This window comes from Leucoraja erinacea, chromosome 28 (assembly GCF_028641065.1).
Source record: "Leucoraja erinacea ecotype New England chromosome 28, Leri_hhj_1, whole genome shotgun sequence".
Taxonomy (NCBI): domain Eukaryota; kingdom Metazoa; phylum Chordata; class Chondrichthyes; order Rajiformes; family Rajidae; genus Leucoraja; species Leucoraja erinaceus.
In genome coordinates, this window is record NC_073404.1 from 28,575,990 (window position 1) to 28,590,903 (window position 14,914).

General features: G+C 45.0%; 1 protein-coding gene and 1 long non-coding RNA gene across 3 annotated transcripts in view; one reads left to right on the plus strand and one right to left on the minus strand.

Annotated features, from left to right (window-relative positions):
- The window catches only part of supt6h (SPT6 homolog, histone chaperone and transcription elongation factor), a 68,884-nt gene extending 63,743 nt beyond the window's left edge, over positions 1–5,141 (plus strand). For both annotated transcript variants that reach the window (XM_055658123.1, XM_055658124.1), the window contains exons 34-37: positions 1,435–1,515; positions 3,008–3,162; positions 4,224–4,381; positions 4,909–5,141. In XM_055658123.1, the coding sequence (XP_055514098.1) occupies positions 1,435–1,515; positions 3,008–3,162; positions 4,224–4,381; positions 4,909–5,098 (584 nt within the window). In that variant the 3' untranslated portion in view covers positions 5,099–5,141. The remainder of the gene's footprint in view (positions 1–1,434; positions 1,516–3,007; positions 3,163–4,223; positions 4,382–4,908) is intronic.
- A 2,657-nt stretch (positions 5,142–7,798) lies between these two features.
- LOC129710846 (uncharacterized) lies at positions 7,799–8,363 on the minus strand. The gene is made up of 3 exons (XR_008725740.1): positions 8,224–8,363; positions 8,087–8,116; positions 7,799–7,928 (listed from the first exon to the last, which is right to left on the minus strand). It is a non-coding gene; the product is annotated as an uncharacterized LOC129710846 (long non-coding RNA).
- Between the last annotated feature and the right edge of the window lie 6,551 nt (positions 8,364–14,914).

Below are 14,914 nucleotides of genomic sequence, written 5' to 3' on the forward strand. Positions count from 1 at the left end.
TAATTAATCTCTTAGTTATTTTTTGCTGACCTTTAAATGCTTCCCAATCCTCTACCCTCCCACTATCTCTGGCTACCTTATATGCCCTTGCCTTCAGCCGAATACTATCCTTTATAGTTTTACTGAGCCATGGCTGACTGTTCTTACCCTTACCCCTTTTTTTCTTCATAGGAATAAATTTTTCTTGAAGGTTATACAGTATACCCTTAAACGTACACCACTGCTCATGTACCGTTTTATTCTTGAGTCTGCTATCCCAGTCAACTTTGATCAGCTCAGTCCTCATACCTTCATAATCCCCCTTATTTAGACTAAGCACCCTAGCCTGAGTTTCAACCTGCTCCCCTTCTATTTGAATATGGAATTCGACCATATTGTGGTCACTTGTTCCCAACGAGTCCCTAACTATGACATTTTTAATTAATCCTGCTTCATTACACAGGACCAGATCCAAGATTGCCTCCCCCCTTGTCGGTTCTGTGACATACTGTTCTAGGAACCCGTCTCTAATACTTTCTATAAACTCTTCCTCTAGTCTACCCTTCCCAGTTTGGTTTGCCCAATTAATATGAAAATTGAAGTCCCCCATGATTACAGCAGTTCCCTTTTTACATGCGTCAACTATTTGCAGATTTATGTTCTGACTAACAGCGTCACAGCTATTTGGAGGTCTATAAATTACACCCACTAGTGTTTTTTTCCCCTTATTATTCTCTATCTGTACCCAAGCTGTTTCACTATCCTGATCCTTCAACGCAATATCCTTCCTCTCTATTGCCGTTATTCCCTCCCTTATTAAAAGGGCCACCCCTCCTCCCTTTCTTTCCTGTCTATCTTTCCTAATTGTCGAGTACCCCTCTATATTTAACTCCCAATCCTGATCCCCTTGCAGCCATGTCTCCGTAATGGCCACGATATCATAACTATATATACTTAATTGCACCGTTAATTCATTTATCTTATTACGAATACTCCGTGCATTTAGATAAAGCACTTTCAGATGATTTTTACTACCCTTCCTTTCCGTTTTTGCCCCTTTTACATCTAAAGCTTTCTCTGATGCTCGTCCTCTGCTGCACAGCATCCCAACTTCTATACTCAATAATGGACACAAAATGCTGGAGAAACTCAGCGGGACAGGCAGCATCTCCGGAGACAGGAATTCTATACTCGATACCTTGAGTGACGAAGGCCAATGCACCAAAGCCCCTCTTTACCAGCCCATCCACCTGTGGCAACACTTTCAGGGAGATTTAATCGAGCTCATTTTTTAAAATGTTTGGTCATTTTAATTTTATTAAAAGTTACAAATAATTTTTAATGATGTGAATGTCAAAGAGAGAGAAGGCACACAATAATATTTATTTTATCACCGCATACATTCCTGCTTGATTTTGTTTTTAATAGTTAAGATTGTATTAACATTTCTTCTAGGTATAACACCTTCAAGTACAAGCAGATCTAGTAGAACTCCTGCCTCAATGGATGCAACACCAGCTAATATTAATTTGGCAGGTACGTACATGAAATTACTTGATTTTCTTGTGTTAACGGTATTCGTTAGCTTGTATTCTATGCTAACCTTGCTAAGTACTTAAGGGGCTGTCCCACTGTACAAGCTAATTCAAGAGTTCTCCCGAGTTTCCCCTAATTCGAACTCGGACAATTAGGGCAATAGTCGCACATAGGTACTCGGGGCTCTCGTGGACATTTGTCAACATGTTGAAAAATCTTCACGAGCTTACCGCGTTTCCCGAGGACCTGCCGTTTGCGTTACGAGCCGCTAAGAGATGGCCCGAGCTCTGACGTACCCGCTGCGTACATTCTACGAACGGGGGGGGGGGGGGGGGGGGGGGGGTGCTGCCACGAACAGCGACCATCAGAAGATGAGTTTGTTCGGTGAACTTTTGTAATTTTCTCGGCTCCAGATTAGTGGTGACTCTCTTGTGTGCTGCCTCGCTGAGGTCTGCTGTGCGGTTTCACCGGGTTGCTACCAAAACAAAGCATTTCACTGTACCTGGGTACACGTGCCAATAAAGTAACATTGAATCATTGGAGGTAGACAAAAAAATGCTGGAGGAACTCAGCAGGTGAGGCAGCATCTATGGAGGGAAGGAAATAGGCAACGTTTCGGGTCGAAACCCAAAGGGTTTCGACCTGAAACGTTGCCTATTTCCTTCTCTCCATAGATGCTGCCTCACCTGCTGAGTTTCTCCAGCATTTTTTGTCTACCTTGGATTTTCCAGCATCTGCTGTTTCTTCTTAAACATTGAATCATTGGATCCTTGTGGTAAATGATGCAAACGTTTTGTCTTCAATCTAGCACTTTTGAGACCAGCTAAACTTGTTTGTGCAACTTTCTGCTTTCTTGAGGTAGTTCTCATGCGTCACTGCATGAGCTAGTTCTCATGCTTCACAGAAACCTCAAATACATGTAAGTCTTTACAGGAATGAAGTAAAATAAACATAGTCGGCTGTCGACTGAAATGGGATGTGCAGGAATGAACTGCAGATGCAGACACACCTAAAACCCCTGTCCCACTGTACGAGTTCATTCCAAGAGCTCTCACGAGTTTAAAAAAAATCAAACTCGTGGTAAGCACGGAGAATGAACGTAGCGGGTTCGTCGGAGCTCGGGGACGTCTCTTAGCGGCTCGTAAACGCTAACGGCAGGTACTCGGGAAGACTCGCTAACGGCAGGCGAGCACGGGAAGACTCGTGAAGGCTTTTCAACATGTTGAAAAATGTCCACGAGAGCCCCGAGTACCGACGAGTGGCCATTAACGTAAATCTCCGAGTTCGAATCAGGGCAAAACTCGGGAGAACTCTTGGAATGAACTCATACCGTGGGACAGGGGCTATAAGTTAGACACCGAATGCTGGAGTGACTCAGTGGAGAGAAGGAGTGGGTGACGTTTCGTGTCGAGACTGGGATTTTGGCGTGAATCAATAGATAATCGACACGCATTGTCGTTCACAGAGTGAAAATTGTTTTCTCTTTACCTAGATCTTACCCGAGCAGTGAATGCTCTCCCACAGAACATGACCACGCAGATGTTTAACGCCATTGCCGCCGTTACCGGGCAGGGACAGAATCCAAACGCCACGCCGGCGCAGTGGGGATCCAGCCAGTACGGCTACGGAGGAGGCAGTGCCTACCACGTACGTCTGTCGCCGTCTCCGCTGGCATCTCTGACCAGCATAGCCCGTTCTCAACGTCGCCCATGTTCCCCCACTTCACCAGCGTGACACCAGATCCAACTTAACTATTCCCGCAAATAGACACAAAAAGCCAGACTGAACCCTCAAGCACGTATAAGTCTGTACATGAGTGAAGCACACCACATTTAGTCAGCAGTTACCTGCGCAAACATGAATGTTCTTATCAAAACATTTAAAGTCATATAGGAATAGTAGAATTAGGCCATTCGGCCTGTCAAGTCTACACCATTCAATCACAGCTGATCTATCTCTCCCTGCTAACCCCATTTTCCTGCCTTCTCCCGAGAGCAATCTCCATCATCAAAGACCCCTACCACCCATCTCATCACATATTCTCCATCCTGCCATCCGGGAAGAGCCACAGGAGCATTAGCTGCAAAACCAGCAGGATGCTCCTCAGCTTCTTCCCGCAGGCTATAAGACTGATAAACGGACTTTGCCCCCTGCCAAAGTATCGCGCACCAACCACCAACCTGGACACACTGCAGCAGAGCCGCTGTCGTGCCGCTGCCGATCGGAACGCCTGTTGATGTTTAGTAGAGAGTAGAGTGTTTAATTTGTTCATGATATATGTATTTTTATTTCTATTTATTTTTTTACTGCACACTGAATGGACACTGGTTGAGCAACGTTTTTTTGTTTCCTCTGGGTATGTGAATACTCAGGAAAATGACAATAAAGATATACTATACTATATAACCTCTGACACCTGCACTAATCAAGAATCTATCTACCTTGGCCTTAAAAGTATCCACTGACTTGGCCTTCACAGCCTTCTGTGGCAAAGAATTCCACAGATTCACCACCCTCTGACTAAAGAAATATCTCCCCATCTCCTTCCTAAAATGAACGTCCTTTCATTCTGAGGCTGTGACCTCTCGTTCTAGACTCTTCCCCCTTTCCAACAAGAGGCAGCTCGGTTTTAATGAGATGACTAATCATTCTCCAATGGAAGTCAAATTTACCTGGGACTGATGGAGCACGCTTTACTTCTCTTCCAGGTCTTTGCCACTCCTGCACAGCAGCCCGTGGCCACGCCACTGATGACGCCGAGTTACTCGTACACCACGCCCAGCCAGCAGCCCATCACCACGCCCCAGTACCAGGGCAGCAGCACGCCCCAGACCCCCGCCTCAACGCGACAACGCTCGCAGCCCAAGTGAGTATTTCTGCAGTGGTCATTGGCAGTACACTGATTCAGATTCAACTTTAATTGTCATTGTCAGTGTACAGTACAGAGACAACGAAATGCATTAAGACACTGAGATGGGACCATGCATAAAGGTCCCGAGAGCTTCAAGATCCAAGAGTGCCCAGTCGTCATATGTACCGGCAACTCAACTGGATTCTAACGTGCAGCAGCATCATTAACGCAGATGATACACCATTTATACATTCAATAAGTTAATAACCCACAATACTAGTGGAAAAAAACCTGTGCCCCTTAGTCCAATGAAAGATAGTCCTCAGATGTTAGCAGTTGAGGTTAGGTTTCAGTAATTTTCAGTGCAGAACAGGGCTCAACGGTAGAATAGCTGTCTTTGTAACTCAGCGGGTCAGGCAGCATCTGTGGAGGATGTGAATGGGCGAGGTTTCTGGTCGGGACCCATTCTGACTCTGGGGGTTGGTGCTTAAATGTGGTACACAAGACCGCTAACCTTTGTTGCCGTTGTTTCTCTGGCCCAGGACCTCCACTGCACACACTGCAGTTGACTGGGGCAAGATCGCTGAGCAGTGGCTGCAGGAGAAGGAGCAGGAGCGGAAAAAGCAGAAAGGCAAGATGACACCCAGACCGTCGCCCAGCCCCATGATCGAGGGCACCCCGATGTCCATCGCTGGCGATGCCACACCTTTACTGGACGAAATGGATCGATAGGGCAGGGCAAAACCAACCAATTGAACATTGATTCCCCCCCCCCCTCCCCCCCTCCCCTACAACCAAACACCCACCCACCCTCTCGCCCCCTCCGCTTGGATCTGTTACTGCCAGTGTTTCCTCAACACCCACTGCTACCAAGGACGGGCTCAAGGATTTCTGCTTCTAAGCTATAGATTGGTTATTCTCCGACACTTGTCCTTGACGCTCAGTATTGTCCGTTCAACGAGAAGCGTGAAACTTTCAGGGGGGGGGGGGAGAAATGACTGGAATGCCGCAACGATTAGGTCCTCGGTCTTGTGCGCGAGGCCGGACGTGTGCGTCAGGGTGATTATCCGTGTCCTATTGTGACTTGCACAGACGCAAACAGAGATGCCAGTTTGCAGCTGGCCTATTTTTAATTTCTGCGGTTGGGATTTTGGGGGACATATGCAACGGGCTAATCGCCAAGCTGTAGCCTGGTTGTCACCTTCATGACAAATGCAAATATTTCCTATCATTTCACGGTGTACATAAATCAGTAGGTATTATGCAGACTTTGTTTTTTTTTTATTTGAGGTGAAATGTAACAAGCACGGAAATGGTCAACAACGCGTGGTGCTTACATGTTCTGGGAACGGAGAATTTAAATTGTATCTGAATTAATACGTTTTTTTTTTCTTTCCTTCCCCTCTAAATAAAAGGGCATTTAATTTGCTTTCTCACCTTCTGTTTTTTTTTTTTTTTTTTTCTGTAACTTTAAAGGAACTATTAGTAACAATATTGTTCCCACTTGGGTCCCAAATGACTCGTATGCAGAGCTGTACTTTTTTTGTGTTTGTGTTCCCACGGGATTCGCGGTTGTTTGAGGGATAAGGGATCATGCAATGAGGAGTTTGTCCGTGCCCAAACTACAGGGACACGCGCGGCGTGCGTGGTTTTTTTAAGTTCTGTAGCAGCCGATGTAACCACAGCTGGGAGATAGCCCCCAACAACCACCCAACAACCACGCATCCTCCCCCATCCCCATCCAAACCGGTGCAGATTGTCACCGTGATACATCAAGCGGGTCAACATCTAGTCCAATGCTATTTAATGCTGCTGCAGTCATGATGTGATCGTGGTTCTGCTTCCTTCAATCATAAGTCTATCCTGCAGGGGTTATTTCAGCAAAACAATTATCGCACACATTCCGGTTGTAAAGGATGATGCAAGGAAAGTGGAATATGTATACCATTGTTGGCAAATATTAAGTTACCTAAATGCCTAATACTACTTTCCAGAAGGCAGTTGGGCTATGAAAGAGTTACTCTACAACCGTGTCTATTCCTTAGGGTTGGGGAGGAGAGTATATATATTTTCAGTATATATATGTGTGTGTGTGTGTGCCTATATATATATATATGTGTGTGTGTGTATACATGTGTGTGTACAGTGTACAGTGAGTTCCTCCAGCATGTGTGTACATATATATACACACACACACATATATATACATATATATATATATATACACATATATACATGCGCATACACTCGTTTATATATATATAAACACACACATATATACACACATGTGTGTGTATATATATATGTGTATATATAAACACGTGTGTGTATATATATGCATGTATGTGTGTGTATATATATATACACACACTCATATATATATATTTACACACACATATACACACACTCGCATATATATATACATACATATAATATATATTACATTATTCTTTCCAATAGCATCAGTCAATGAATATTATTCCCATTTTAGATACCCCTCAGAAATAATTGAAAGGTTTCCAAGACCCATAATTTGGTTACACCTATGTTCCAAGATCGTCAATGTAATGGAGATTGTAACAATGTTGTTTTAATGGATCGTCTAGCCTATGGAAACATGTTAGTGTGAATTGTTGCCGTGATCCCACCTTACCTGAATTTTTTGCTGAAATTGGAAATGAGTTTTTTAAATGTCCTAAACCTGGATTACAAATGCTGAAGCCAGGGTTGAGAGATTTCAGTGTAGAGTAATGAAGGTTCAGAACTGGACACAAAATGCTGGAAACATAGAAAGTAGGTGCATGAGTGGGCCAGTCAGCCCTTTGAGCCAGCATCGCCATTCAATATGATCATGGCTGATCACCCAGAATCGGTACCCTGTTCCTGCTTTTCCCCCACATCCCTTGATTCCTTTAGCCCTAAGAGTTCTTGAATACATCTGGAGTACATTTCAGCCCGCATGTATTTTTACCCCTCTGCTTGCCACGTCCGTGCAAACGGATGGTTTAAGTAAAATACAAAGTGCTGGAGCAACTCAGTGGGTCAGCCAGCATCTGTGGAGAAAATGGATGGGTGATGTTTTAGGCTGAGACCCTTCGTCAGACTAAAGATGGGTTGAGACCCGCCACGTCACCTGTCCATGTTCTCCAGAGATGCTGCCTGACCCGCTCGGTTACTCCAGCATGTTGTGCCTTATCTTTGGTATCAACCAGCATCTGCAGTTCATTTTTGTTAAAACCTCAGAACTGATGTCTTTCCCAAAATGTCTGGTTCCAACCAAATTTTGAGGTGACGAGCTTCCAATTTGGATTGATCACCCTTGAGGTGAATTTAAGATGTGTAGACCAGGGCTATGGTTATAGATTGATCTGTTGCAGTGACCTATTGATCCAGATAAGTTTAAACCAAACTTTATTTAGAATTCGCAGTAGCACATTACACAGAAATAGGTTGGATTTGCATGGACTTTGGATCTGAGTCCTCGTTCTGTCCAGAAGTACTGGGAGTCAGATGGATGGAAACAATTTGGATCAGTTAGTTAAATTATATGTTTAAGAAGGAACTGCTGGAAAATCGAAGGTTGACAAAAATGCTGGAGAAACTCAGTGGGTGAGGCAGCATCTATGGAGCGAAGGAAATAGGCGACGTTTCGGGCCGAAACCCTTAGGGTTTCGGCCCGAAACGTCGCCTATTTCCTTCGCTCCATAGATGCTGCCTCACCCGCTGAGTTCCTCCAGCATTTTTGTCCACCTAGTGAAATCAGTCTGAAGAAGGGTTTCGGCCCGAAACGTTGCCTATTTCCTTCGCTCCATAGATGCTGCTGCACCCGCTGAGTTTCTCCAGCTTTTCTGTGTAACCTAGTGAAATTATATGCTGTTTTGCAAAATGCATAGATACACAAGATCCTTGAACTTAACACTTGTTTGCATTGCTGAATAATGTTACTCGACCTTCAATGATGTCTATGTGGAGAGGGGATTGGATATTTTTCAAATACAATTATTCGCCTTGCAAAGTAATTATTTCTCACAGCTTTTGCTCTGAATAAAAGTACTGTGAATTCGAATCTTGCCTTGCTTGCCGAAGCAGGCATTTTGTAGCCACTGCGAGCAGTTTCAAATGTAGACACATGCAAGCTGAGGATATCTGCCAGGACAGTTATTTTAATTCGAGTCATAGAGCGATACAGCGTGGAAGCAGGCCCAACTTGCCCACACCGGCCAACATGTCCCATCTATACTAGTCCCACCTGCCTGCGTTTGGCCCATATTCCCCCTCCAACCCCCAAACCTGTCCTATCAATGTACCTATTTAACTGTTTCTTAAACGTTGGGATAGCCCCCCTACCTCAACTACACCCTCGTTCCATACACCAACCACCCTCTTTGTGTGAAAACGTTACCCCTCAGATTCCGATTAAATCTTTTCCTCTTCGCCTTCAACCTATGTCCTCTGCTCCTCGATTGGCACCCTGGGCAGGAGACTCTGTGCATCGACCCGATCTATTCCTCTCATCATTTTATACTATTGCAAAGCATTGAATTTGATGGCGTGTAATTAAGTTTGAATAAGCAAGTTTGGATTGTGCATTGAGGGCCGATACATGCACACAAGGGGGACTCTATTATTTTTATTTTGAAATGATGTTATTATATTCCATTTTACACAAGGAAGTTCTTTAAACCCATATAGTTGCTAGTATGGTCTATTGTTATTTTTATTGGCGAGTGCCTCTTCCCACCAATGTATTATTTGGTAGGTATATGACATGAGATAATAATGGGGTTATTCACGCGCGCTGTTATTTAACTGATTTGAAAGTTCTATTGTCTTGGAGTTGTGCATTAAATTGTATTTTCCAAACAAGCAATCTTAATCCAGATTATCATGCTTTCCATTCTTGGTATCTTGTATCGTTCCATGAATAAAGCAAATACTCCAAAACAATTCATGTTTCAATACTTCAGTTACCACTTCCCGCAGCCGTTCAGAGGTTCCCATGTGGTTTAAGTTTGTGCATTGATGTTTTGTGAAGATGGCGCGCCGGTTTACAGTTTGGTTTATTGTCGCGTGCACCGACGTACAGGGAAAAGTACAGGGCCCGTCCCACTTGGGTGTCATTTGCGCGTCACGCAAGTGGCCTGAGGCGCGTCGCTGCCTGTGTCACCACGTGTCACCACGCGCCATGCGCAAGTAATGCACGCCATGCGCGCGTTGTGCGTCGTGACACGTAAATGATGTCGCCTAAATGACGCGCAAATAACGCCAAAGTGGGACAGCCCCTTTAGTTGCGTGCTAACCAGTCAGCGGAAAGACAATACATGATTACAATTGAGCCATTGACAGTGTACAGATACATGAGAATGGAATAACGTTTAGTACAAGGTAGAGCCAGCAAAGTCCCATCAAGGTAGACACAAACTGCTGGAGTAACTCAGCGGGACAGGCAGCATCTCTGGAGAGAAGGAATGGGTGACGTTTTGGTTCGAGACCCTTCTTCAGACCCAAAACATCACCCATCCCTTCTCCCCAGAGATGCTGCCTGTCCCGCTGAGTTGCACCAGCAGTTGGTGTCTATCTTCAATTTAAACCAGCATCTGCAGTTGTTTCCTACACAATCAAGTCCAATCAAGGATAGTCCGAGGGTCACCAACGAAGTAGATAGTAGTTCAGCACCGTTCTCTGGTTGTGGTGAGATGACCTGCCTGCTTCATTGGTTTACCTGCGTTTGGGGTGGGGGTTTTTTTTTAAAGTTGCAAGTTCCAATTTCTTTACTGACAGACCTTCCCCAAGAAGGACAATTCTTCTCCCCGCTCCCGTCCGGCAGAAGATAGAGAAGCTTGAAAACGCTCGGGACTCGGAAACACCTTCTTCCCCTCTGTTATCAGGCTTCTGAACAGTCCTTCCATAAACTAGGGTACTGTTGAGCTACAATGCAGAGAACAATATTCTGCACTCTGTCTCTTTCCCCTCACTTTTCTATTGCACTTGATTCATGGTACAATATTATCTACTTTGATTGGATAGCAAGCAAAACAAAGCACCTCGTTACATGTGACATTAATAAACATAAAGATGTAGAAGTGTGTGGATGTGGAGAGGATGTTTCCACTAGTGGCCCGAGCCTCAGGATAAAGGGCGTTCCTTTAGGAAGGAGATGAAGAGGGATTTCTTTAGTCAGTGGGTGCTGAATTTTGAATTCATTGCCACCGACGGCTGTGGAGGCCAAGATAATGGATTGTTTAAGGCGGAGGTTGACAGATTCAGGTGTAATGTTTGTTCCAGATATTTAAGACTGGAACTTAACCTCTGACAGAAATAGAACCAACAAGATTTAAGTTTGGGGAAGTTAAGCAAATTTGCAGGTGTCGGGGGCTGTGGGGAGAAGGCAGGAGAATGGGGTTGAGGGGGAAAGATGGATCAGCCATGATTGAATGACGTAGTAGACTTAATGGGCCGAATGGCCTAATTCTGCTCCCACGGCCTATGAGGAACCGCTTGATAATTCAAAGAAAAAAATATTCCTTTGAATGATTTTTTCGGGTGGGGGGGGGGGGAATAGCTAAAGGTGGTAAATCAAAGGGGCCAAATTTGGTTAACTTCCCAAAGCTTATATCTCGTTGGTTCTGTTTCTCTCGGAGAACGTTAAGTTCCATTTCAGTCATAAATACCTGGAACAAATGTTGCGGATCTATCAGGAATTTAAAATTTATGTCAATATTTTCCTTCGTGTTTCGATTGTCCTTTATAAAAAATAACTTTCCCATCTTCTTTTAATCTCAATTCTTTTTTATGATTTTTCATTTGTGACACATGAACAGTCAGGGAATGGAGGGGTAAAACACGAAACAGTACAGGAACAGGCCCTTCGACCCACAATGTCCGTGCTGAACATGCCTCGCCAACAGTCTGTCTCGTCCTTTTCCTTCTTTGGTCATTTATAGTACGTGTTAAATGTGCTGTAGTGTTCTTTAGCTTTATTTTACCGGGGGGGTTGGGGGAAACCTTTTGTGATCTTTTACCTCGCCGGGGATGCGATTTTTTCTTTCTTCAGTATCGTATCTCCGTCCGCACTGCGGCCTAACATTGGGGAGCTGGCGGCCTCTTGCTGGGGACCGACTTCGGTAGGTCCAACCACGGGAGCCTGCAGGAGTTAACATCGTGGAGCTGGTGGTCTCTGTCGGGGATCAACCTCGGAGCTCCAACCGCGAAGCCTGCGGACTTTAACATCGTGGAGCTCGCGGTCCCTTGGGAGCTCCAAGCCGCAGGAGCATCGACTGCCCCGACCGCGGGAGAATAAAGAGGGAAGAAGATTGGACTTTATTGCCTTCCATCACAGTGAGGAATGTGGGGAATCCACTGTGGTGGATGTTTATAGAAACATAGAAAATAGGTGCAGGAGAAGGCCACTCGGCCCTTCGAGCCTGCACCGCCATTCAATATGATCATGGCTTTGTTAACTTTTATGTTGTGTGTGTGTGACTTGGTGCTTTTTTTAGTATGGCTGTATGGTAAATCGAATTTCACTGTACCTTAATTGGTGCACGTGACAATAAAACTTTTTTTCTTTGTTTAAGAAAGAACTGCAGATGCTGGGAAAATCGAAGGTAGACAAAAACCTTCTTTTGAACCTTTAATGAACTCATTTGTTAAACTAATCCGCTCGGCCTGCAGGTGAGTCGGCTTCTGGGAAGTAAACAGAAGGTTTTGTGTTGCGTGCTATCCAAACAGATCAAATATACCATGCATAGATACAATCTATGGTGACGCAGCGGTTATGTTGCTGCCTCACAGCGCAAGTGAACCCGGGTTCGATCCTGACTACCGCCGCTGTCTATGAATTTTGTACGTTTTCCCTGTGACTGCATGGGTTTTGTCCGGGTGCTCTGGTTTCCTCCCGTACGTCCAAAGATGTACAGGTTTGTAGGCTAGTTGAGTTTGGTATAAATGTAAATTGTCCCTAGTATGTGTAGGATAGTGTTTGTGTGCGGGGATCGCTGGTCGGCGCAGACTCGGTGGGCCGAAGGGCCTGTTTCCGCGCTGTATCTCTAAACTAAACTAAATTAGCATTTCAAACAATCTGCACCATCTACAATTAATCATCATACTTATTAAAAGGCTGATCTTGTTAGTGAGTGTGTGCGCGCGTGTTTGTGTGTATGTGTACGTCTTCGCAAACCACTACGCGGCAACGATTACATTTTTACATATTCCGATTTACATTTTTCCCGTCGAGACCGGGATCACCTTATCTGAACATTTTATGCTTTATTTCTCGACTTATTCTTGACTCATTACTGATTAAAAGTCAAAAGACTTTGAAATTAAAACCGCCAGATTCAACTGATGACATCACAACGGCTCGGCTAGCAGTGCTGAGCCTCAGTGAAGATTTCCATCCTATATTTGACACGTAATTCGCGATTAAAGCTTTAGAAATGCCAAATTTCACAAGATCTTTACGTATTCTGATTCACATTTTCCCCCTCTAGGCAGAGATCACTTTCACTGAACATTTTATGCTTTATTTCTCGATTTATTACTGATTAAACTCTTAAAAATATCAAAATACATTTAATTTCAAACCGACCAACTTGAACTGATGACGCCACAATGGCTCGACTAGCAGGGGGAGGGCGAATTGCTGCAACACGCAGGACAAGTGCAATTGCAATTTATTTTAAAGATCACTGCTGAGGGAGTGCTGGAATCTTACGTTTGGGAACGGCTTGAGGGGACCACCGTGGGGGCAACGGGTAGGGAATGGGTGTGTTGGAGGGGCAAACCCAACGGGTCTGCACGTTAGTTTTAAAAACATGTTAATTTACCCTGACCAGTGGTAAATATTGAAATATTTTTAGAAGAAAAGGGATTCATTTATCTTAATAGGATGTGGAAGTTCAGTGTGTGATCAGCCATGATCGTATTGAATGGCGGTGCTGTCTCGAAGGGCCGAATGGCCTACTCCACCTATTTTTCTATGTACCAAAGCAAGGTTAAAAATAGAATAAATATACAGCAAGGTGATTAAAAGATGTTAAGTTTATTAAACTTTATTTAAAAAAATGTCCTTTCTACAGTAGTTAAGTCCATCTGTGCAATCATAGGGCAGTAACAAACCAAAACTCAACAAGATATGTCAGTATTTATTTCCAAGATCGACACAAAGCTGGAGCAACTCAGCGGGACAGGCAGCATCTCTGGAGAGAAGGAATGAGTGATGTTTCGGGTCGAGGCCCATCTTCAGACTGAGTCAGGGGAAGGAGGCTAGAGATATGAAGGGGCAAGGTGTGAAAACGACAGATCAAAGCTGACGCTGGTATGGAAATAGACAATAGGCGCAGGAGTAGGCCATTTGGCCCTTCGAGCCAGCACCGCCATTCACTGATCATGGCTGATCATCCACAATCAGTACCCAGTTCCTGCCTTCTCCCCATATCCCTTGACTGCTATATCCAAGAGCTCTATCTAACTCTCTCTTGAGTTATTTGTGGCTAAGGGGATCAGAGGGTATGGAGAGAAGGCAGGTACGGGATACTGAGTTGGATGATCAGCCATGATCATATTGAATGGCGGTGCAGGGCCGAATGGCCTACTCCTGCACCTAATTTCTATGTTTCTATGAAAGCATCCAGAGAATTGGCCTCCACTGCCTTCTGAAGCAGAGAATTCCACAAATTCACAACTCTCTGGGTGAAGACGTGTTTCCTCATCTCCGTTCTACCCATTCCTTCTCTCCAGAGATGCTGCCTGACCCGCTGGGTTACTCCAGCATTTTGTGTCTATCTTCGGTGTAAACCTGCATCTGCAGTTCCTACCGGAACTGCAGATGCTGGTTTACACCGAAGATAGAATTAGTTTTATTTCTAGACTATTTTTACGGAATCTCGGTGCGTTCGAAGGGCCGAATGGCCTACTCCTGCACCTAATTTCTATGTCTATGTTTCTATGTTCCAAAGATCAGCTGTAAACTCATGCATCCCTTCAACATCAATGCAAGACGGTGTGATTTGTGACTTGGTTTACGCATGGTCAACGCTACTGGGCGAGTCCTCCTTGGGAGCCGATGGCGGGACGGACTTACGACTCTGTCGGGACGTGGGACTGGGTCGCCTCCTGCCCTTCCTCTTGCGACGCCGTTTCTTGCTCGTGCTGCCGCCCAAGAGGCGAGTGGAGCTCGCTACGACTTCGCTACGAGTGGCGAAGAGCGCCGCTGGAGAGGGAGACATCTCTTTGTGTTGTCCTGCCTCTGCCGCCGGTGTTACAGCAGAAGGTCTTCTGTTGATGGAGCGGGAATTGGGACTTGGTTGGGTGGGTGCCAAGGTCAATGTTGCCTCTCTGTCGGGCTGATGATGTCCATGTTTCTGTTGGTGCCACTGTTTGGCCGGCGGCTTTTCCCCACTGTTCCCGGCTGCCGGGCGCTGTGTGATTTGAAGAGGTAGCAAATCCCCCCTTGGGTGATGCTGAGGTTCGGCCGGCACCTCAGACAAGGGCTGAGCCCGCTGGAGGTGACCATCACTCATCACAACATTAAATCCGTCGCCCTTT